Genomic DNA, 23,202 nt, shown 5'->3' on the forward strand with positions numbered 1-23,202 from the left:
GATTGTAAAACACATGAATATATTGTTTAAACTTGTTTTATGAAGTTTTTGATATACTATAACAAAGTATTTTTAAGATTCCAAGGTCTAGAGAAGAAAAAGATACAAATTGGTTATAAATCTAATATTAAATCTTAATATTAAATCTAATATTAAGTCTGCTTTTTTTATTATACTTTAAGTTCTGGGGTACATGTACAGAACGTGCAGGCTTGTTACATAGGTATACATGTGCCATGGTGGTTTGCTGCACCCATCAACTGTCATCTACATTAGGTATTTCTCCTAATGCTATCCCTCCCCTAGCCCCCTACCCCCAACAGGCCCAAGAATACAGTGCATTTTAAAGAAAGATTTTTTTATCTCCAGTATAATTGCAAATAAGATGTTGCAACTTGAATTGCCTCAACTGACAACTTGGAGACTCATTTTCACTTTTTCACAAAATCCTATTGTTTCAGTGAGACAAACGACAAAAGCAGTAATACAAAAGCAATAATCTGTCCAAAGAAACACAAAGAAAAGAACATATTATTTTATACTGTTTTGCTTATATTGTTTTGCTTTTTTTTTAACAAAAGGAAACATGGTATTATCTTGCAGTTTATGACTAACATAGTATAATACTCATTTGCTTTTTATGAAGTGCCACAGAAATTTCTAACATAAATTGAAGAAAATGTGGATGTTTTGACACCAAAATTTTGTGTGTGTGTGTGTATTTCTGAGCTGGCACAGCCATGTGCAGCATTTGGTGGTGGTTCTTTTCATAGGATGAGCTGTTAGCCAGCTTCACAGAACCTTGGATATCATGTAGCCTAGTTCCTCCTCTTGGTGCTCCCATCTCTCAACACTGTTTGCTTTCAGTTCGTTCATGCAAGTTCAATGAAATCACCTTAACTTAGATTCTTCTTTTGCATGTTCATGATATCATAATAATTATTTTAAAAAACCCCAATTGCCCTGTTTTTCTTAGCTCTTCACCTGAAAGACTATGAAGACATCATCCCTCCTGTGGAGATCTACTCTCTGCTAGCACTCTGCGCATGCGCCAGCAGAGCCTTTGGGACTTGTTCAAAAGCTTTCATTAAACTTAAATCTTTAGAGACCCTCAGTTCAGAACAGAAACAGCAGTATGAAGACCTTGCTTTAGAAATCTTCACCAAACATACTTCAAAAGATAACAGAAAACCTGAATTGGACAGCCTTATGGAAGGGTAGGCTAATTTTAATTAGTGGATGCCATTCTATCTTATTAGAAGCTTGGATTTCTAGATGTACAATGTTTAATGTAGGAATTAAAGCACTGAATTTTGAAGCAATTCACATTAACATTATACCCTATTTTATTTATTTTTACAAGTGTATTCATGCTTTATTTTGTCATTGTAAGAAAGGTTTTTTCTTGAAATAACTTTTTTAAATGAAAGTATTTGATGTTCATCTCAGAAGTTTTATTCTTTAGGTTTTTTTAAAGTGTATTAAATAAAGTTAGACTAATGAGAAGTTTTAAAGTATAATGAATTGTTTCTCCCCGTTTTACAGTGGAGAAGGGAAACTGCCAACATGCGTTGCCACAGGAAGCCCAATCACTGAGTATCAATTCTGGATGTGCAGTGTATGCAAGCACGGTGTCCTTGCTCAGGAAATAAGCCACTACAGCTTCTGCCCCTTATGCCATAGTCCAGTGGGATAAAGGAATGATAAACTGTATATAACTGTAAAATATATGTAGCATATATACATGGCTATATGCTGTATATGTAATAAGGTTTATTTCTGTGAGTTTTGTATGAAAATCAGCCTCATTATTTATAGTTGAATTTTTGCACAAAATATATGTTAATAAAATAATTTTTATGGCAATACAACTGTGAAATAATAAGGCCGATTTTCATATAAATGTATGAAAATCAACCATATTTTCTCTCACCCTCTCTCTTTTGTTTATCTTGTTTTTGGTTACATGATACCATGGAAATATTCCAAATAAATTTTTTTCTCACAGTGTCAAGGTAACTGAATTCATTAAAAAATCTTGAAGGGAGTAGGGAGTGGGGGAAGCATGGGAGTGGGGCAAAGTTAAATTTAGAGAATTTTTATAACCCATGTTACAAGGAAGTTAAACAATTGTAATAATGAAATGAGCTTTCTCTATAGCCATATTTAATTAAATAAGTGTCGAATGTCTTCTTTATTATATTTTCAGAAGTGAGGCGATGGCATTTTAAGACATTTTTTACAATCTGAATTGTTTCTAATAGCCCTATTCTTCTATTTTAAAACCTGTCCTTTTAGTCTCATTTAAGAGATGGCATTTGGAATTTACACTTTCATATGATTGTGCAGAAAACTTGCCTCTATTTATAATGAAGATAACTTAAACAAAAATATCCATTTTGTAGTTATAGCTTCTGTTGAAACATTGTCACTAAGCTGGACCGTTTATTTACACAAGTATTGTTGAGGGAGTGATTTTTTCTTGATATGCATCTGTTTTCATTTATTATTAATTTGAAAGATAAACAGTTGTGATCCATAATGGATCATTTCTTATGTCTTTTACATAGCTAATAATGTTCTCTGTTTATTTCTCATGAATTCCCATTTTGTGGCTAAAGACCAGACCTTTGCACTATTTCATCAAGATTATTTTATTGAGGTTTGGCTTACGTATAGTAGAGGCAATACATAGAGATACGCAACTTTGTTTTTGCAGCTACAATACACTTTCTCAATCTCATATGTTTTTGTCTTGTAGAGACAGAGACAAGTTCAGCATGTTGCAAATTGGGAATAGTGAGCTATGAGAAGAGATTTAGAGCCTAGATGAGCTTAGGATAGAGAGTGGGCTCATTGGCCTAAATAAAAAGAGAAGACCAGAAGTCTTTGAGGTCTCTGTCTCTATTCATGCGCCTCGTGGAAAATTACCTTGGTACAATGGTAGCCTCTAAATAGACTGCCTCGCAAGCTATTCCAGAGGTCATGGAACAGAAAACCTTATAAACCAAATAAAAATTCTCAAAATACATTGGTTTATTGAACCAATTTGCAATACACAGTGAGGAACAAGGAGAAAGCAATGATAGATTAACACTGTTAGTGTAACGTGCCAGTGGAGTGGAATGACCGCAACACCTGAATCCTGGGTTTTGTAATGTTTTTATGTCCTGACTCACATTCTGTCACATAAGCTTTCCCCTAATAGTCGGGTTACAAAAAGGACCAGAGTGGCCGCTTGAGCCAGATGACTCAATCAGATGAAATGTGCCTGAGGCCAACGATGTACACTTGCTCTATAGAAGGGTGTCAGGGGCAAGTACACTTCACCACAGCGATAGCTTGCCTATTAGTCTGCTGAGCAGTCATGAATTTTATTGTATTTCTTGGGTAAGGACAGGCCAGAATGAGTGTCACCAGTGGGTAATTGAATCAACTTCTCACACATACTGAAGGCTTTATATGTCTCATGCATACTTAGTGTATCATGAATATTTGGTATCTTTGTGGCTTTTCATATTTTTAGTGCTTCATTAATATTTGGTATCTCTTGCTCCTTTCTATCTGTGGTCACACATACACGCTCTATTAACTTTGCCTAATATGTCTCCTAAGTTACTAACTTACTTACCTAAATGTAACACAATGAATTCCAGCTTTCTCATTTGTTCTATACCAGAATGGGAAATTTCCCCAAATCGGAAAATCACATCCTAACAAAGAAGTCTGTCTAAGACAGTACATCTCCTGTTGAACTTGCATCTTTCCACAGGACTTTCTGTTTTTAGGGATGAGACTATTCTCTGCTTCATCAAGGAAAGAGAAATGTTCAGGGTTGTAGGGATGGCACACTTATTAGTTCTGCCTGTCTGAAAGGTTCCTGCAGGACAGTTTGATCAGAGCTGCAATTCTTAGTCCATGGTCTAATGCTTGAGTATCTCTTCTTTCCCTTTCCTGTCTCAGGAATCAGCTGAGAATTCATTCGATTGTCATGCCTCTAGCCCCTTACTGTGATTTGTTGGTTACACTTTCATTTGCTTTAATTCTAGAATCACCTGTTGACTCCTCAGACTTCACCTAACTTTGGAAACTCTCTTTTGGAGCCTTCTCATTTCCCCCTAATTCTGTGCTGCCTGAGCCCTAGAATTTTCCCACCAACGAATTATTCCAGGTAGATCCTAAGTTGCTGGATCTAGTTGATATTTAAACAATATCTAGTTGATATTTCTCATTCAGTTGGATCCAGAAACCAGTATCTCTAAAAACAACCTCTCATACCTTGTGGACCTAATTTTGTGTGTGTGTGTGTGTGTGTGTGTGCGCGCGCATATGTATATAGACAGACACATCTTTTTTACTTTTGTAAAAGCTTATGCCTCTTTGGTATCTATATCTGTGAAAGTTTTAATGATCTGCCATAATGTCTTGGGGACCTTTGTCTTCTGTGTAAATGGTACTAGAGAAAACACCTATATTATGAGTCAATCTAGTTGGTTTTATTCGACATGAAGGAAATTTCCAGATAACAACACTAACAAACTCTCCCTTGACTAGGGGGACAAAGAAAAGCAAAACTGACCATAAAAAACAATTACCTGGTGAGAAGTTGCATAAACAGAATTAGGTAGTATATTGAAGACAGCATCATTAAACAGTTATGTTGTTCTCCTTGCAAAAAACATGTACTGACTTCCCGTTGAGTAATGCCAAGTTGTTTTTTTTATTATAAAACTTGCCCTTCATTACATGTTTCAAAGTGGTGTGGTGGGCCAAAATATTGAAATGATGGAACTGACTGATAAAGCTGTACAAATAAGCAGTGTGCCTAACAAGCAACACAGTAATGTTGACATGCTTAATTCACAAATGCTAATTTCATTATAAATTGTTTTGCTAAAATACACTTTGAAACTATTTTTCTGTATTCCAAGAGCTGAGATCTTAGATTTTATGTAGTATTAAGTGAAAAAATACGAAAATAATAAACATTGAAGAAAAAAATAACTTGTGTTTATTCCACGTTTTCTTTATCTATAACTTACGGAGAACACGGTGTTTGCTGTGTCTTCATTTAAGTATTCTGATGGGGGTTGGTTAGGAGGGTATTGGGCTCCAGAGTGGAGAAGGGGAAAAGGGAGCAGGAGGTACAATAGATATACAATACCACTTTTGCTACCAAACAAGGGGGGAAAAACCCCAACAACCTTCCAGAGGCACTAGGCAAATGTCAGATATTGGAGGTTGCTGTGAGCTACTCCTTAATGGTCATGCTGAGTTCTCATTTAGGAACGAAGGAAATTATGTCCTACTAGACCTATAAGAGAAAATAAAGAATACTAAATTTGATAATGTAGCTCCAAGATTTTCTACTCAGTTTCAAAATGAAAATAGGAGTATTGTACTGCCTCTACTGTCTATTTTAAAGACCATTTTCTCAATTCATTTTTTTCTCTAAGAAACTAATATTTACTGGTTTTTTTTTTTTTTGAATATAAAAAGCAGGCCAGGCGCAGTGGCTCACGCCTATAATCCCAGCACTTTGGGAGGCTGAGGCGGGCGGATCACGACGTCAGGAGATTGAGACCATCCTGGCTAACATGGTGAAACCCCGTCTCTACTAAAAATACAAAAAATTAGCTGGGCGTGGTGGCGGACGCCTGTAGTCCCAGCTACTTGGGAGGCTGAGGCAGGAGAATGGCGTGAACCCGGGAGGCAGAGCTTGCAGTGAGCCAAGATAGTGCCACTGCACTCCAGCCTGGGCGACAGAGCAAGACTCCGTCTCAAAAAATAATAATAATTAAAAAAATAAAAAGCAAAAATGTTCATGGCAGAAATTTTCAAAAATACATAACGGTATAGATGAGAAAGTAAAATTAGTTGATCTTTATAAATAAAATATTTTAGTTGAATGTAAGAGATGAAAAAAACTGAAGTGACACTGAAGAAATTTGTATAATTGGTTTCTTCGTACCAAAATCAGTATTTGTTCTTAAGAGATTTCTTTAAAATTAAAAGAAAGTAGACATTAAAAGGCTTTGGGAAGCCGAGGCAGGCGGATCACAAGGTCGGGAGTTTGAGACCAGCCTGGCCAATATGGTGAAACCCTGTCTCTACTAAAAATACTAAAATTAGGCAGGCATGGTGGCGGGTTCCTGTAGCCCCAGCTACCCGGGAGGCTGAGGCGGGAGAATCGCTTGAACCTGGGAGGCGGAGGTTGCAGTGAGCCAAGATTGTGCCACTACACTCCAGCCTGGGCGACAAAGCGAGACTCTGTCTAAACAAAAAAACAAAACAAAACAAAATTATTTAGCTAATTTATTGTTTGGCAGTTTAAATTTCTAGGTAGTAAAATTGAGAGAGATTTAGAAAAAATGAGATGCTTCTACACACTACAATGGCTAAAATTGACAAGAGAAATGGTGAGGGTATAGAACAGCTGAAACCCTCATACATTGCTGATGGAAATGCAAAACAGTACACTCACTTGGGAAAAGTTTGGAAGTTTCTTCTAAATTTAAATATACACTTAACATAGAACCCAGAAATCTCACTCTTAGGAATTTACCCAGAAGAAATCAAAACACATTTACAGGAAGACTTGAATGCAAATGTACATAAGTTTTATTTATAGTAGACAGAAACTGGAAAGAAACCAAATATCCATTAATATGTGAATGTATAAACAAATTGTGGACTATCCACACAATGAAATACTACTCAGAAATAAAAAGGAATGAACTGACACAAGTAACAACATAGATGAATCTTAAAAGCATTGTGCTACGTGCAAGAAGCCAGATATAGAAGACAGCATACTGTATGATGTTATTTATATGAAATTCCAGAAAAGACAAAATCATAGAAAGTAGTGCCTGAGATCAGGGAGAAGGGTAGGTGATTGACTGCAAAGGTATACAAAGGAGCATTGTGGGATGATAGAAATGTTCCATATCTTGGTTTTGGTGATGATTACATGACTCCACATTTGTTAAAACTCATCAAATTGCCCATTTAACATTGGTAGTTTTATTTTTTTACTAAGAGATTTCTATTTTAGTTGAATTTAACAGAAGAAAAAGAAACTGAGGTGAGACTGAATAAATTGTTGTATTATGTCTTTATGCTGAGAGATATCAGCTCCTAAGAGATTTCTCTAAAGTTAAAAGAAATTAATGTCAATGATACCTCCAGCTGATTGAAGTCCACCCTTTCCACACTGATGTGCAATTATATGGGAAAAAAATCAAGTCCATATATGTAGGTAACAATTTCTGATTTCTTTTTCTGTTCCATTGATCTGTTTGTCTTTCTTTGGCCCAAAGCAGAATGTCTCAGTTATTATAGTTTTTAAAATAGGTCCTGCTATCTGGTACAAGTCCTACTTTGTTTTTCTTCTTCAAAAATGTTTTGTCACTCTCAGTCCTTTGCACTTCTTTTCTACATATACAACTATATAACCATGTTTAATGACTGCTTTTTTAAAAAAAAATACTTCTCAATTGTCATGTCTTTCATTTCTTTTTATCATCTTATTGCACTGGCTAGGATACCCAATACAATGCTGAATAATTAAAGTGATGATACTGGGCATTCTTGTCTTATTCTTAATCTCAAAGGAAATTTTTCAATATTTTAAGAAATCATTGCTTATTATATTTTCTGTAGACATTTTGTCGGTAGGTTTTAATAAGTATGTCTTCTTGTCCTAGTTTGCTAAGGAGTTGAATTTTATTAACTGCATTTTCTACATCTGTTGAGATTTTTCTTCAATTTGTTGATGTGGTGAGTTAAGTACTACAAGCAAGAATACTTGATAATGCTAAAAACTGCTATTCACAGTGACAATGTAACATGTAAGAGTATCTGTAGACATAGATATAACACCTAATATCTATGCTCGTAGCAACCACCTTTATAAAGCAGAAACTGCGGTGGATGCAACAAAATCAATTAATAGAAATACAGTAATAATGACTTCAATGCAATGTTGTTGCAACGATCTTTTACAGAAAACACACTTGCCACTTGATTTTTCCCTATTTTTTATGTGATGAAATAGACATAGCATAAAATTTACTATCTTAATCATTTTTAATTTTTTTTAAAATTTTTTACAAGACGTGGTCTAGCTCTGTCACCCAGGCTGGAGTGTAGTGGCACAATCATAGCTCACTGCAGCCTCAAACTCCTGAGCACAGTGATCCTCCCACCTCAGCTTCCCAAAGTGCTGGGATTACAGGCATGAGACCCTGCACCTTGCCTATCTTAATCATTTTTAAGTGTACAGTTAAAGTGGCATTAACTATATTTATTAAGTACATTCATATTGTTCATATTCCACCACAACCACCACCACCACCACCATCCATCCATCCATCTTCAGGATTCTTTATCTTGCAAAACTGAAACTGTATGCTCATTGAACAATAACTCCCTATCCCCCTTAAAGCTGTCCCTGGCAATCACATTCTACTTTCTGTCTCTGTGAATTTGACTACTCTGGGTACCTCATAAAAATGGAATCATTCAGTCTTTTTGTGGCTGGCTTAATTCACTTCATGTAATGTCCTCAAGTTTCATCCACGTTGTAGCACGTGGCAGAATTTGTTCTTTTTAAGACTGAATAATATTCCATTGTATGAGTATACCATATTTCGCTTATCCACTCATCTGTTGATAGACACTTGGATTGCTTCCACCTTTTACCTAGTGTGAACAATACCGCTATGAACCTGGATGTGTAAATATCTCTTTAATACCATGCTGTCAGATATTTTGGGTATATACTTAGAGGTGAAATTGCTGAATCAAATGGTTATTCTTAGTATTTGAAGAAGTGTCACACCATGTGGTTGCACCATTTTACATTCTCACCAATAGTGCACAAAGATTCCAGTTTCTTCACATCCTCACCAACACTTATTCCTTCTTAATAGTTTCCATCCTACTGGAGTGGTGAGAAGTGGTATTTGATTGTAGTTTCGATTTGCATTTCCCTAATTATTAGTGACGTTGAGCATTTTTTCATGTTCTCATTGGCCATATGTGTATCTTCTTTAGAGAAAAGTCTGTTCAAATCCTTTGCCCATTTCTGCATTGGATTGTTTTGCTTTATTGTTGTTTTTGGAAGTTCTTTATATATTCTGGGTATTAATCCCTTATCAGATATATGACTTGTAAATATTTTGTTTTTTACTCTGATAGTGTCTTTTCATGCACAAAGGTTTTTAAATTCTTGTCAAGCCCAATTTGTGTAGTTTTTTCTTTTGTTGCCTGTGCCATTGATGTCATATTCACAAAATCATTGCCAAATTCAGTGTTGTTAAGCTTTTGCCATAGGTATTTCCTAAGAGTTTGTAATTTTAGTTCTTATATTTAGGTCATGATCTATTTTAATTTTTGTATATGGTGTAAGAGTCCAGCTTCATTCTTTTGTAGTGGATATCCAATTTTCCTAGCACCATTTGTTTAAAAAACTGTCTTTATGCCAATAACACACTTGTTTTGGGTAATGTAGCTTTGCAGTAAGTTTTGAAATCAGGAAGTGAGTCCTTAAACTTTGTTCTTTTTCCAAAATTGTTTTGGCTATTTGGGAGCCCTTGTAATTCCATATGAATTTGAGGATGGAGTTTTCTATTTCTGCAGAAACATCATTGGGATTTTGATAAGGATTCCATAGAATCTGAAGATTGATTTATATAATATTAACATCTAAACAATATTAAGTCTTCTAATCCATGTACATGTCTTTCCATTTATGTCTTCTTTAATTTCTTTTAGCAATGTTTTATAGTTTTAATTGTACACATCTTTTACTTTCTTTGTTAATTCCTAAATATTTTTTTCTTTTTGATGTTACTGTAAACGGAATTGTTTTCTTTTCTTTTCTTTTTTTTTTTTTTTGAGACAGAGTCTTGCTCTGTTGCCCAGGCTGGAGTGCAGTGGTGCAAGGCACAATCTTGGCTCCCTGCGACCTCCACTTCCCAGGTTCAAGTGAGTCTCCTGCCTCACCCCCTGAGTAACTGGGATTACAGGTGCCTGCCACCACAGGCTAAATTTTGTATTTTTCATAGATAACAGGGTTTTGCCATGTTGGCCAGGCTGGTCTCGAACTCCTGACCTCAAGTGATCCATCCACCTTGGCCTCCAAAAGTGTTGGGATTACAGGTGTGAGCCACCGTGCCTGGCTGGAATTGTTTTCTTAATTTCATTTTTGGATAGCTTCATTGTTAGTGAATAAAAATGCAACTGATTTTTGCATGTTGATTTCATATCCTCCTACCTTGCTGAATTCATTAGTTATAACCATTTTTTAAATGGAATCTTAAGAAGGACTGGTGTTGGTTCTTCCTTAAACATTTAGTAGAATTCATCAGTGAAGCCATCAGGTCCAGGGCTTTTCTTTGTCAAGAGGTTATTTTTAGATTACTGATTGAATCTCCTTACAAGTTACAGGTTGATATGGTTTGTCTGTGTCCTCACCCAAATCTCATCTTGAATTGTAGCTCCCATAATTCCCACATGTTGTGGGAGGGAGCCGGTGGGAGATAAAACTGAATCATGGGGGCAGTTTCCCCCATACTCTTCTCATGGTAGTGACTAAGTCTCACAAAATCTTATGGTTTTATAAGGGATTTCCCCCTTCACTGTTCTCTCATTCTCTCTTGCCTGCTGCCATGTAAGACGTGCTGTTTGCCTTCTGCCATGATTATAAGGCCTCCCCATCCACGTGGAACTGTGAGTCCATTAAACCTCTTTTTTCTTAAAAACAAAAAAATTACCCAGTCTTGGGTACGTCTTTATTAGCAGTGTGAGAACAGACTAATACACACGTCTATTCATATTTTCTATTTGTTCATGATACAATCTTCGTAGGTTTTTTGTTTCTAGGCATTTGCTCATTTCATGTAGTTTCTCCCATTTTTCAGCATACAATTGTTCATAGTACTCTCTTATAATCCTCTTTATTTCTGTAGAATTGATGGTAATGTTCCCATTTTCATTTCTGATTTTAGTAATCTGAGTCTTTTCCTTTCTCATAGTCAATTTAGCTCAAGTTTTATTAACTTTTTTAATCTTTTTAAGAACCAACTTTTGGTTTTGTTGATTCCATTTTTGTTTTATCTGTGTTTTGATCTTTTATTATTTTCTTCCTCTGCTAGTTTTGTGTTTGCCATTTGTTCTTGATATTTAATGTTAATAAATGTTTTATTTTAATAAATCTGTTAATATTCCAACTGTTTTTTAATATAATTGCTTTCCTTTGTAATCCTATGTTTTAAAAACACTTGAAAACATTGAAACGACATAGGCTTCACCACACTTGTAAAGGTGCCATAGCACAAAAAAGGTTAAGAATCTTACTCCTATTTAGAAACCCCCTTCCCAAATCCCCAATTTCCATTACATATCCTGCTATTTTCCTCTTAGATCACTGCTTTTTAGACACATAAATATTCCTGTTATTCCTTGAACAGAACAAAGCAAAACTTCTAGTCAGGTGCGGTGGCTCATGCCTGTAGTCTTAGCACTTTGGGAGGCTGAGGTGGGCAGATGTCTTGAACCCAGGAGTTGGAGATCAGCCTGGACAACATGGGGAAACCCATCACCACAAAAAATACAAAAATTAGCTCACTGCCAACCACTTCCACCCAGAAGGGATTCTTGTGCCTCAGCCTCATGAGTAGCTGGGATTACAGGCACCCGCCACCACGCCCAGCTAATTTTTTGCATTTTTAGTAGAGACGGGGTTTTGCCATGTTGGCCAGGCTGTTATCGAACTCCTGTCCTCAGGTGATCTGCCCGCCTAGGCCTCCCAAAGTGCTGGGATTACAGGCATGAGCCACAGAGCCTGGCCATCTCCACTTTTTCTTATCCCCCAAAAGGATTAACATCCCTGGCTTTATGTAGAATAGTGTACGCTGCCACATCAGTGTTTGAGTCATTCCCCAGAGGAGAGGGGAATCCCCCCATTTTTTTGGCAACATCTTGTCTTCCCTTTGCTGTTGCTTCCCCCAACACACTTGGTTTTGTTCTATCCTGTACTTCAGATTTATTTTTTGTTTTGTTTTTTTCATATTGAAAAGATGACATTGCTCCAAGAGGCAAAAATAAATGGGAACTGAAAAAAAAAGCTTTTTATCTTATTTATTTAATCTTTTAATTCACCTGGAATGAATATTATGTCAATTGGGAGCTTAAATGCTTAAATGTTTTTTTCCCCAAATGGTTAACTAATCCTCCCAATAGCACTCATTTGAATAATCTGTCCTTTCCTCATATATGTTACATGTCTTTTACAAAATACAGCCTATTTGCGGTATGTTTCTGGGCTTTTGTTCTATTGAGCTGTCTATTTGCTTACACCAGAAATGCCAGTTTATTTTTTTGTAGTCTTGCAATCTTTTAATTTCTACTAGTGCTTTTTAATTTAACCTTAATCCACTGTATTTGTATTTTTTTCAGTGGTGGTAAAAGGAAAAAATTAAAAATCTAATGAAAGCAGCCAAAAGCACACAATTTATGTCCTGTTAAGACTTCCGCATGTAAGTATCATGCTCCAAATATATTTTTTCATCTTTACTTTTTATGACGGAAAGGGCTCAAGTACTTTGGGAAGCAAAACAGAATTGAGGGACGCCGAGAAGATACACAGCAGGCATGTAGGGTAGCGTGGCTGGCAACTGTTCTTACAAAATTTTAATTTGAATTATACGTAATGTACGTAATAAATTACTATTTGGATTTCCCTTTGGCATAAACAGCCAGGGAATATAACTAACATCAAAGATCCCAGACTCTCGACACAATATACTACTAATCGTAACACAATTCTAGAGGGTCAAAAAAGGTAGAGAAGTTTGGACCGTGGAACAGACCTGGTGGAATGTCGACACAAAGCGTTTCAGGGTAGACAAAGCCTACTCAGAACACCCTAAACGCGGAGTTTTGCTAAGTTGGGACGCTAAAAGGCAAGGGAATGACAGGAAGTCCGCAGGCTAATTCGCCATTAAGAAACAGAACCGCGGCTTCTTCCACCTCCAGCGTCATCGGCCCCCAATTCGCTGTAACAAACGGATAGTGTCTCGCAGCATCAGACAACGGACTTGGAAATCAGTTTGCGACCACGCATCCGCGCCTTTTCTAAGAAAAAGAGGAAGGCGGGTCCAACACTGGTAACGGCAGAAACATAGTTCACAGGGGCCACTGCAAACGCCCCGCCAGCAGCGGAACCGTTATCTCGCGAGACGACGGATCCCCATAAGGCACAAACCTAGCGCCAAGGTTGGCTGTCAAGGTAGATTCCAGGGTGTGGAAGTGGCTTTGTGGTGCCACCTCTAACCGCTCGGAGGTCAACCCCCATTCTACACCGAAAACTAGGCCTTGGCTGCTATGGAAGGACAGCGGCAAGAAAGCCACGCAACCCTAACACTCGCCCAGGCTCATTTCAACAATGGAGAGTACGCGGAGGCCGAGGCACTGTACTCCGCTTACATTCGCCAGTGCGCTTGCGCGGCCTCTAGCGACGAGAGTCCCGGGAGGTAACTATCGCGAGACCTGGGGCCGCGGCGACCCCGGGTGGAGGCGACGTTGGGGTTGTTTGGGCTCCTGTCTTCGCCTCTGGAGCTCACGGTCGGCGCTTGTTATAACCCAGCACTAGGACTGAGCGGGCGGACGTTCGTCTTTCTAGAAAGGCCTAGGCGAGGCCTAGGACGAGGGCGGCGGAGAACGCGGGGAGAAGCCCACCCGTGAGGAGCCAGCTGCCGCGACGGTGCGGGGAGATTCCGGGAACCAATCCCTCTGCGCGATCCTCGGGCGCGGGCCGCCGCCTCTCACCCCGCCGTCTCTCCTTCCACGTTCCTCATTCGCACCCAGAGACTTAGGACAGATAGGAATTTTCCACTCGTGATTTTAGCTGGCGGGAAATCCGCGACCTGGGAAGGGAAGGGGTCACGGCTGCGTAGGGCCACAGTACCGCGACTCCCATCTCAGTGTCACGGCGCAGGCTCTTGGTGGTGTTTTTCACTTGTGAAAAACGTTTAAATATGTGGAAGAGAGCATAACGAACGTCTAGGTGTTTATCACTTGGTTTAAGCATTATCAGTTTACCTATTGTATTCATCCATGGATGTTTCAGAAGGAACCACCATGTCATCATCACACAGTTACTTAATATCAAGTCGTCAGTGTTGGAACCATTCTGATCGACTAATAAGGTGTTTTGTTCTTTGGTTCGCTTTTCGCAGTTAGTTCAAGTCAGGATACACATCAAGTCTTTTTAAGTCTCTTCTCCACCTTCCCCTCTTTATTTGTTGAGGAAACCGATTCTTGTGTCCTTTGAATTTCCGTGTTTTGGACTTGCTGACTGAATCTCTTCTGTCATTTAATGTGGTCATCTGTCTCATATTGCTGTGAATTGGTGGTTAAACCTTGAGGTTTGATCCAATTGAATTCAGATTCAATATGATGGCAAGAATACTTTTTAGGTGGGTGTGTGTACTTTCACCAGGAAGCACATAACGATTCGCTGACTTTCTCTGATGTGAGCGGCGTCACCTGTTACTGTCTGCTTGCCCAAAGCATCTTTTCGGCTTGTGCCTGGATGTGTAGCATTTGTTTTTACTCCAAGTCTTGCCTTGATTGGGCTTGTTGATGGTATGGAGTGGATCAGGATGAGAAAAGAACAGAGAGGTTGGTTGAACAGCTTTTTGAATAGTTGTGAGTTGTCTGTTGTGGATTTGAGTTTTCTGGACAGGATGCCAGCTTGTCTTTTGTATGAGGCTTAACTAAACACTAAGGACTTGATTCTTACCCTGTTTGTTACACTTACATGGAATTAAACCAGAAAGATAAAATTGCCTTCTCATTTCAATAACACACAAGAATAATAATAGAAGTTTCTGAACAGGCAATAAGATGATACCATCTACTTTCCTCAGTGCACCTCCCTCATAAAAAAGATAAGTAAACATAGAAATCGAAACTATTCATGTTTCAAGCTCTAAGAGTAGACTTACCTAGTAGATTTTAAAAAGTATTCGTCAGCATCAGGTATGCTGTTGCTGTCTAGTCTTGTTATTCTTCCTTCTTTGCACCTCTCAGCCTAAGAACACAAGTGTCTGTAGCATATATAATAGCTATGCCTTACCAGCACAGGAAAGACAGTTTGTCATAGCACAGTAGAAGGGAGTTCATCATGCCTGAATTCCAGTCTTGGCACTGCCACATGGCTAATGTCTCAGCCTCAGTTTTTCATCTGTAAAATAAGCTTTTGATAAAATTTTAGGAACTCATGGATTGAAACTGAATTCTGTCATTTCACCTTTTTCCCTTCAATTTATCTTTTGGAGCTTACATTTATTTTCTAAGTATTGGGTCACTAAATCATTTTGAAACAATATTTGCAATTTTTGAATGCCTTTCATTCTGAATGGTTTGTGACGTTTTCTTTTAATATCTGAAGTATAGCTTTAGTCATAAACCTAATTTCCAAAGTGTGTGTATATATATATACACACACTTTATATATAAAAAATATATATACACACACTTTATATATATAAAAAAAAATGTATTTTTTTTTGGCGAAAGTTAGCAAATCCTAAAAATTCACATTTGGGTTGGGTAACTTGAATGAATTCCATTATAATAAATACTATCATTACAAAAATTTTAATATAGCAAATTTCGGCTTCAACTGTTAGTCCATTTCTTTAAAATATGAAACAAAATTTCCACGTGAAAACGATTTTAGAATTTGATTTAATGAGATCTAATTCTAAATCTAACATTTTATGATTCTCTATATTACGAATATATAATTAGTATTAAAAACTTATAACAATAATTTTGAAACTTCGATTTAATGACTAAAACCTTACTGGCATCCTGAGATTGCTTTTTTCTTCAAACTCTCTACTGGGAGCAGTTCAACTAGTGTCATGTCACACATAGGTGAAGGGGAGTGGTACCGTCTTGTAATCTAGGTTTTAACGGGGGTGCTTAGTGGCATCCAGAAGTATCCTTACACCCAGTCTCCATCACAGCTCATAGAATAGACATTTTCTAAAATTGCGACAGTTCCTCTCCATCGTTAGCAAACTTGGTTTGAAGGAAGCCCTTGGGCTGTGAGTGCCTCTTAGGGTAGCAATAGTTACAGTCCCTGTCTGAAATCTCAAGGATCAAGATATTAAGAGAAGTAGCTTTTATTTACACTAACTGCGTTCACAAATATTTTCAGAGGACTATACTTTTTACTACGGGGTATTACAAAGAAGTGACAGATGAATTCTCTGTTTGGTTCTAATTTGAGAATTGCTTTGGGAAAAAAGAAAGGGAAACAATCATCCCTGACTGAGAGCAGAGGCACTAATGTTCTCTGTGCAGACTATTTGTCCTGTGCAGAGAAAGGTTCAGGGCAGCCAGAGGCTGTGACCTGTTGAGCTGGTGGCTGGTTAGAGCTACCTGGCTGTACAGCCCAGGAATGGCTGCTAATTTAAAGCTCTTTGGGCAACCTCTAGTTCCCTCAGGTGCAGAGCCAGTTCTACACAAAGGACATCCAAACTGACTGGAGCCCTGAGGGGGTCTAAAGGAGCCCTCCCTCCTAGCAGGAAGCCAGCCTGGCATTGGGGAGGATGCCAGCTGAGGCTGGAGGGAGGGCAACTCTGTCCCCAGAGATAACTTCCTGGGGATCATAGCATGTTGAATTTTCACTTAGCGTTAACTTTAGTTTTTTATTGGTGGAAAATGATTTCAAATCTCATTGTTTTAAGATCACTTAAAAATTTGAGAATGAAATTGATTCACATTGTGACATGTCCATAGCAAACTCGGGCTTTGGGCTGGCTTTCCCTCTTTGCTTAGTATTTATCTGTTCTGTCTTCTTTGCCCTGCTGGTGTGTGCTTAGAAAAATGAACAATCATTTTAATGTTATATTCAGCAGAACAAGTTGGCAGTGAACACACTGTAAAGTTAGTATGCTTTTCAGGTTGACGTTGCAGTGGTATAACCCTACAAAAGTAGATAACAGGGTTAAACAAAAATTGATTTTAGCTCTTTATTTGTACGTTTTTTCTTCAGCTTGGATTTTCAGTGTTGATGCTGCATGTTATAGGCTGTGAAGTTTGACAATACCCAAAAGAGAATGAAAGTGGAAATGAGAGGAATTTGGTAACACGGTGTTTTTAATGTGAACTTTTTGTTTAAAGCAAATGCAGCCCTGAGGATTTGGCTACTGCATATAACAACAGGGGGCAAATCAAGTACTTCAGGGTTGATTTTTATGAAGCCATGGATGACTACACATCTGCCATAGAAGTCCAACCCAATTTTGAAGTTCCATATTACAACAGAGGGTTGATACTGTATAGGCTGGGTAAGATTTTTTTTTCTTTTTGAGTTTTGTCATTGACTGTATTCTGTTATTTCAGAGCTTTCAAATGTTGTAAAACTAACGTGGTAATCAAATTTTAAAGTTCTATGAAATTTAGGTTTAGAGCTTGGAACAAAGGAAGTGTCCCTGAGTTTATTTTAGGCTTTTGATAGGCGTTATAGATCACAGCAGAGCACTGGGGTGGGAATTGGACCTGGGCGCAGGAGCCGGGGTGACCCCATTACTTTGTGCTTGTGCATTCCCAGCTGTGAAATGAGGGCAATTCAGATGTTCACCTGTGAAACTTTTCTGAGTTAAAATCTTTGAAGACACACAAGACAATAGAAAGTGAAGTTTAGATTCTTGGATTAAAGGGACCATAGGTACTGTTTCTTCATTTAAAGTGTCAAAAAGAAAATTAGTTCCTGTTTCTTAATTTTATTGCAATTATGTAAAACAGGTGATACAGTTTTATTAAAATTTTAAGATGATTGATAATATTTACCTGTTAAATCTCAATAAATAAACCCATAGCTAATTTTAGGTGTATTATTCCCTAAGGACACACAAAATTACTTTGATATACACATCTCTATATTATTAAGATAAAAAAATTCCTTTACTAGAAGTGACTGAAAGCTCATAAATATAAAAGCAAAAGTACATGTATCAAAGCTTTTCCATGAATAATATATAGAAATACTCAGTTTCTTTTCTCTTTTCCATTTTTTGGGTTCTGGTACAGGATATTTTGATGATGCTTTGGAAGATTTCAAGAAGGTCTTAGACTTAAATCCTGGATTTCAAGATGCTACTTTGAGCTTAAAACAGACTATTCTAGACAAAGAAGAAAAACAAAGAAGAAATGTTGCAAAAAATTATTGATATTTTTAACTTAATGGAAGTATTGATTCATGATCCTTACATCTGCATCTAGTTATCAGTAATTTAAAGTAGATATTGAGCTATTTTGATTTATATTTAAGAAATTAATACATTAGCACTGAAAGTTAAATAGTGTGTTTAAGGTAGTTAATTTCAGGTTGAATGGGTTTTTTTAATGAAGTGTAAATAATACCAATGTATAAGTGTATATTATTATATTAAATATAGTAAAAAGGAATGTGTGGTGTTTTCTTCAGCAAAACTATTTTTATGATTTTTTTATTCTCAACTTTTTATTTAAAAAATGTTACATCTGCAGAAAAGTTGAAAGTATAATAAACTCTTCAGTTAAATTCATGAGTTGTTAATATTGTGCCACATTTGCTTTTTCTATTTAAATATATAACTTTTTGCTGAAACATTTGAAAGTAAGGTGACGAGGTCACAGTACTTCGCCCCTAAATATTTCAGCCTACATTTTCTAAGATTGAAGACATCCTCCTTTCTAACCACAATACCATTATAATACCTAATCAAATGAATAATTCTGTAATGTCAGCCATATCCAGCCCATATTCCAAAGTGTGTAGATTTTTATTTGGATCTAGAGCCAATCAGGTTTCAATTGCATTTTTTTTTTTTATGTTTCTCTCAGTTCTTTTAATCTAGTCCCCTGTCCATTTTCTTGCCCTAGCATTGGCTTTGAGAGAAAGGCTATTTTATATAGCTAGGCTAGAGAGACATAACATTTAGGCTTAAAAATAAACATGTCCTACAAGAGAACAATTTGAAAGAGTTCAGCTTGAATTACACTTGATTTTCTCAAGTAATCATTGATAAAAATAGGTTAAGATTTAAATATTGAACACATTTTCTGTCTCTGGATAATGACAATTGTTATCAACATTTACGGAATACTATAAGCCAAGCACTGTTCAAATCTCCATAATAATTTGGTGATCAGGTAGGAATGTATAGAGAGGTGAGGAAATGACAAAAAGCACTTAGTAAGTATAAAGTTTAAAAATCTTTTATTTTGGTGCTGCCAACAATTAGGCCCTTATGAGGCTATCAAAAACCGGGAAGAACTTGAAGGGAAAACAGACTAACACCAGCCATATGCCATCTACATTTTTTGTATTTTATTGTTGTTTGGCTTCCAAAGATTTAGACCCTGCATCTCAGATCTCCCAAACTAGTTTATTACTGCTATGGAAAAGCTGTTCTGTGGTGGAAATTACCCGAATCAGGAGAAAGGAAAGTGTCTTTGCTTCGTGTCTTCAGAGGAAGGCGCAGGGTAACTTCTGTGGCCTCAGATGCAATCAGCAGCAGCAGCCTTAAAATGCTTTTTTTGTGTGTGTATGAGTAATCTCATGAAGCAGAAAAAGTAATTGCCCTGTTTGTAGCTCATAAGTAATATCTGGCAAAATACATGGAGAGTTTGGGCTGTAGGTAAGTGAATATTAAGAGGAAATTAAGTTTCATGGCCCAGAAACAAAGTCTCTGTTTCTGGAATTATTCACACTTTCCAAAATGGGTTATATTTGTTGGAAATCTAAAAAAAATTCTAAAATTGCATTAAAATGTAGAAAAATCCTTCTTAGGAAAACTTTTTTTAAAAAAGCAAGTTTCCTAGACCTTGGGAGGGAAAGCTTTAAGCCATTCCACCCAGAGAAGCAAATGCTTAATGTTTAATTTTATTTTCTCTTGACTCATATTCTCTTTACTCTTGACTGGGATCAGATGGAATATGAAAAGGAAAAATTGTTTTACATTTTCGTGTGGTTTGTTAGATTATATTCAAAATTTCTTCATTCTTTATCAGAAAAAAAAAAGTCACTGAAGTTCAGAATCAGCAGTTGCTGATTGTAGACCCAGGCACTCATTTTCTCTTGTCTTGTTACTGGAAATAAAGAATAATTCATTTACCTTGTTTAGCGTTGAAACTTTAGGCATTATTCAGATTCTAAGTTTCTGATTGACCAAATAATACCTTGGATATTTACCTTAAAAGATATTCATTACCGTTCATATTTCCCACATTTCAGTATTCGTTATTTCCTTTTTCTTCTAGAAAAGTAACTATGTTTTCTAATTTTTTCCTTTGTAAAAACAAAAGAATTGTGGTTTGTTATAAGGTTTCTCTTTCACAAAGTGAGGTAAGATAGGATAAAATGGATTTAAGTTACTTTTGAGTTTAGAATATTACTCCTAACAGTAGTTGAAAAGTGTGGAGCTATTTGTTTTTTTCTGAAATTTGGAACTGAATAAAACCCTTTATGATAGCAAAGCAGATATCCAAGTCAGTCTTTAGTCATTATCTATTTGCTCTTTTGCTCTGTCTTTTTTGGTTTTCGTCATTATCTATTTGCTCTTTTGCTCTGTCTTTTTTGGTTTTCTGTTTTTCACTGGCTTCTCTACCCTCTCAATCCTAAATGTAGCCTTGGCTCCCTGTCATTTTGTAGGTCTTAAATCTTTCTCCGTGGGCATGATATATTTCAACCCCACCTACCACTCAGCGTTTACACTGATTCTTGTCTCAATGTCTCCCTTTCTGCTAAGTCTAGCCCCCTTAAAAATTTAACTCAGAAGTAAACAGTTTGTATATAAACCGTAATAGCATTTTTTTTTTCTTTTTTGAGACAGGGTCTCGCTCTGTTGCCCAGGCTGGATTGCAGTAGCTTGATCACAGCTCACTGCAGCCTTGACCTCCCTGGGCTCAGGTGATCCTCCCACCTCAGCCTCCTAAGTAGCTTGGACTATAGGCATGCGCCATCATGCCCAGCTGATTTTTATATATTTTGTAGAGATAGGGTTTCACCACATTGCCTAGGCTTAGCATGAATGTTTACTATGCTAGTTTTTTGTTTTATTGAGAATAATTCACATATCATGTAGTTCACCCATTTAAAGTGTACAGTTCAATGGTTTGAAAGTATATTCAGAGTTGCTGCACCATTTTTTCAAGGTTTTTGGGTATCCTGGTCTTGCATGCAAACTGCGCTTAAAGTTACAACACAGAAAAAATTTTATGCAAATTAATGACTAAACATGAGAATGTTTCAAAAACAACAGCTCATGCACAAAACAGATCTAAGAGTCCTAAAAAGTGCTGCTTCTGGCTTCATTCAAATATGTCGCATGATTCCACTTTGTCTCATGTGATGCTAACTAGAAATGTGTTGAGTAAATCAGACGGCTTATCTCTGCCTGAAATGGATGCTGAATTTAGTGTGTTTAGGTTAACATATTGCTACGCTAAACAAATTGTTGACAAACGTGTAATAGCTTTTCAGGAGCATAGTGAAAAGTTGACTGAATATTTGCTATTTAAACTAGGTGTGTAATTTTAACAATTTCTATATAAATTCACATTTTGGTGTTTTCTGTGTTTCTAAAAAATGTGACAGTAAATTGTGAGAACAGAATGCCCATAATTTAAAATGGCAGTTGGTAAGAGAGGGAGAGTGAGATTTGTTAAATTTCAAATCTAATGTTAAGGGACTTCAAAGGACACCATTTCACTCTACAGAAAGGAAAGAAGGATAAGTATAGTCTAATTTCTGTTTTTGGAAAAACAAAGCAATTGATACAATTAAAACACATAGTTTATCCTTTTTAAAATCACAAGAAGGTAAAAGAACACGTCATGTAGCAAGACGAATTATAAAACAAGCAACCTGTAAGGAAGCCCCAAAACTGAAATTATGAATGTGGATATAAAAGTAAAATAGGAACACAACAGTGTAATCCCAGGTTTATATGTGTCATCACAAAATCATAAATACAGCAGTTTAGTGAAGGTCTTATTCTGCATAGAGGATGAAGCTAAGAAATTGAGTAACTTGTGCAAGGTTGTGTCCAAAATCCATATAAATATTTGAAACTGCAGTAAGTATCAATGTTTTTGCTGCTGGCATCAACTCACAGCAGATATGTGGACTTTTTTTTTTTTTTTTGGTCTTGATAAAAAATTTAAATTGCTCATAAAATGTTTTAGTACCCAGCAAAGTGAGTATCAGAATAATACTAAAGTATGTTTTTAAATAATGGAATGTTATTGCAATGCCCACATTGCTTGGTGGTCATTTTTCTTATTAAAAACAGACACAAAAGATGGTGAAAAACATTAATTTTAAGAGCAAACTCCATTTGGAAACTAGATAGCTACAGCTGCCAATATGTAAATTTTTATCTTATGTCAAAAAAAGCATCCGATACGTAGAAATAAGGCAAAAGGATTTGCATGGCATTTCAATATCATCCCAGCAGACCCACTCAACGACTGTTTAATTCTTTTGGGGGGCCATGTGTGTGCCTTTCTTTGATTTTCTATTTACTCTTGATTAGGGCCCAGACTCTGGGAGGTTGCATGTAACTTGCAGATTTTTGTCCAGAGGAGATGCAAATGAACTCTGTCTGGTAGAAAAGATAACCCCAAAAGTTTTGGCTATATTGCCCTGAAGAACGTTAACCAGTTTTGTAGTTAACCTAGCAACTTTATTCCCAAATTCTTTCTTCATGGGCCATAAGCACTCAGTTATTCTAATGCTCTTTTACCACTCTGGCGGTTCTCTATTAATGAGTTAAACATTTTTCACGTTTTCATTCTATATTCTTATAAGAATCATGCTTAACTTTAAAAAACATTTTGGCCCTACTACTGAAGAAACAACAAAAAACCCTTGGTATGGTTTGGCTGTGTCGCCACCCAAAATCTCATCTTGAATTGTAATCCCCATAATCCCCACGTGTCAAGGGAGAGACCAGGTGGAGGTAATTGAATCATGGAGCGGTTTCCCCGATGCTGTTCTCGTGATAGTGAGTGAGTTCTCACGAGATCTGATGGTTTTTAAGGGTTTGGCAAGTTCCTCCTTCTGTCATTCTTCCTACTGCCTTGTGAGGAAGGTGCCTTGCTTCCCCTTCTGCCGTGATTGCAAGTTTC

The 23,202-nt window shown here is 36.8% G+C and overlaps 2 protein-coding genes across 4 annotated transcripts in view; both read left to right on the top strand.

The window, feature by feature from the left end:
• The window catches only part of WDR35 (WD repeat domain 35), a 78,039-nt gene extending 76,029 nt beyond the window's left edge, over nucleotides 1–2,010 (top strand). For both annotated transcript variants that reach the window (XM_034952656.3, XM_003827005.6), the window contains 2 exons: nucleotides 977–1,217; nucleotides 1,546–2,010. In XM_034952656.3, the coding sequence (XP_034808547.1) occupies nucleotides 977–1,217; nucleotides 1,546–1,696 (392 nt within the window). In that variant the 3' untranslated portion in view covers nucleotides 1,697–2,010. The remainder of the gene's footprint in view (nucleotides 1–976; nucleotides 1,218–1,545) is intronic.
• A 6,582-nt stretch (nucleotides 2,011–8,592) lies between these two features.
• TTC32 (tetratricopeptide repeat domain 32) lies at nucleotides 8,593–18,491 on the top strand. 2 transcript variants are annotated; one of them, XM_003827004.6, is made up of 3 exons: nucleotides 8,593–13,541; nucleotides 17,209–17,375; nucleotides 18,118–18,491. In XM_003827004.6, exons 1-3 carry the CDS (start codon nucleotides 13,393–13,395, stop codon nucleotides 18,255–18,257), a joined length of 456 nt encoding a protein of 151 aa, XP_003827052.3. In that variant the 5' UTR covers nucleotides 8,593–13,392; the 3' UTR covers nucleotides 18,258–18,491. The 2 variants fall into 2 exon arrangements, with proteins under 2 accessions (XP_003827052.3, XP_008950599.3); XM_008952351.4 differs by lacking the exon at nucleotides 8,593–13,541 and adding an exon at nucleotides 13,548–14,216.
• Nucleotides 18,492–23,202: the final 4,711 nt, after the last annotated feature.

Source organism: Pan paniscus, chromosome 12 (genome assembly GCF_029289425.2).
Source record: "Pan paniscus chromosome 12, NHGRI_mPanPan1-v2.0_pri, whole genome shotgun sequence".
NCBI classification, from domain to species: Eukaryota; Metazoa; Chordata; class Mammalia; order Primates; family Hominidae; genus Pan; species Pan paniscus.

Bases quoted from the DNA above. Each gene is read 5' to 3' on its own strand.
- TTC32 (XM_003827004.6), top strand. From the start codon at position 13,393: ATGGAAGGACAGCGGCAAGAAAGCCACGCAACCCTAACACTCGCCCAG. The intron at 13,542-17,208 runs GTAACTATCGCG...TTTTGTTTAAAG, and splicing joins AGCGACGAGAGTCCCGGGAG to CAAATGCAGCCCTGAGGATT. The intron at 17,376-18,117 runs GTAAGATTTTTT...GTTCTGGTACAG, and splicing joins GTTGATACTGTATAGGCTGG to GATATTTTGATGATGCTTTG.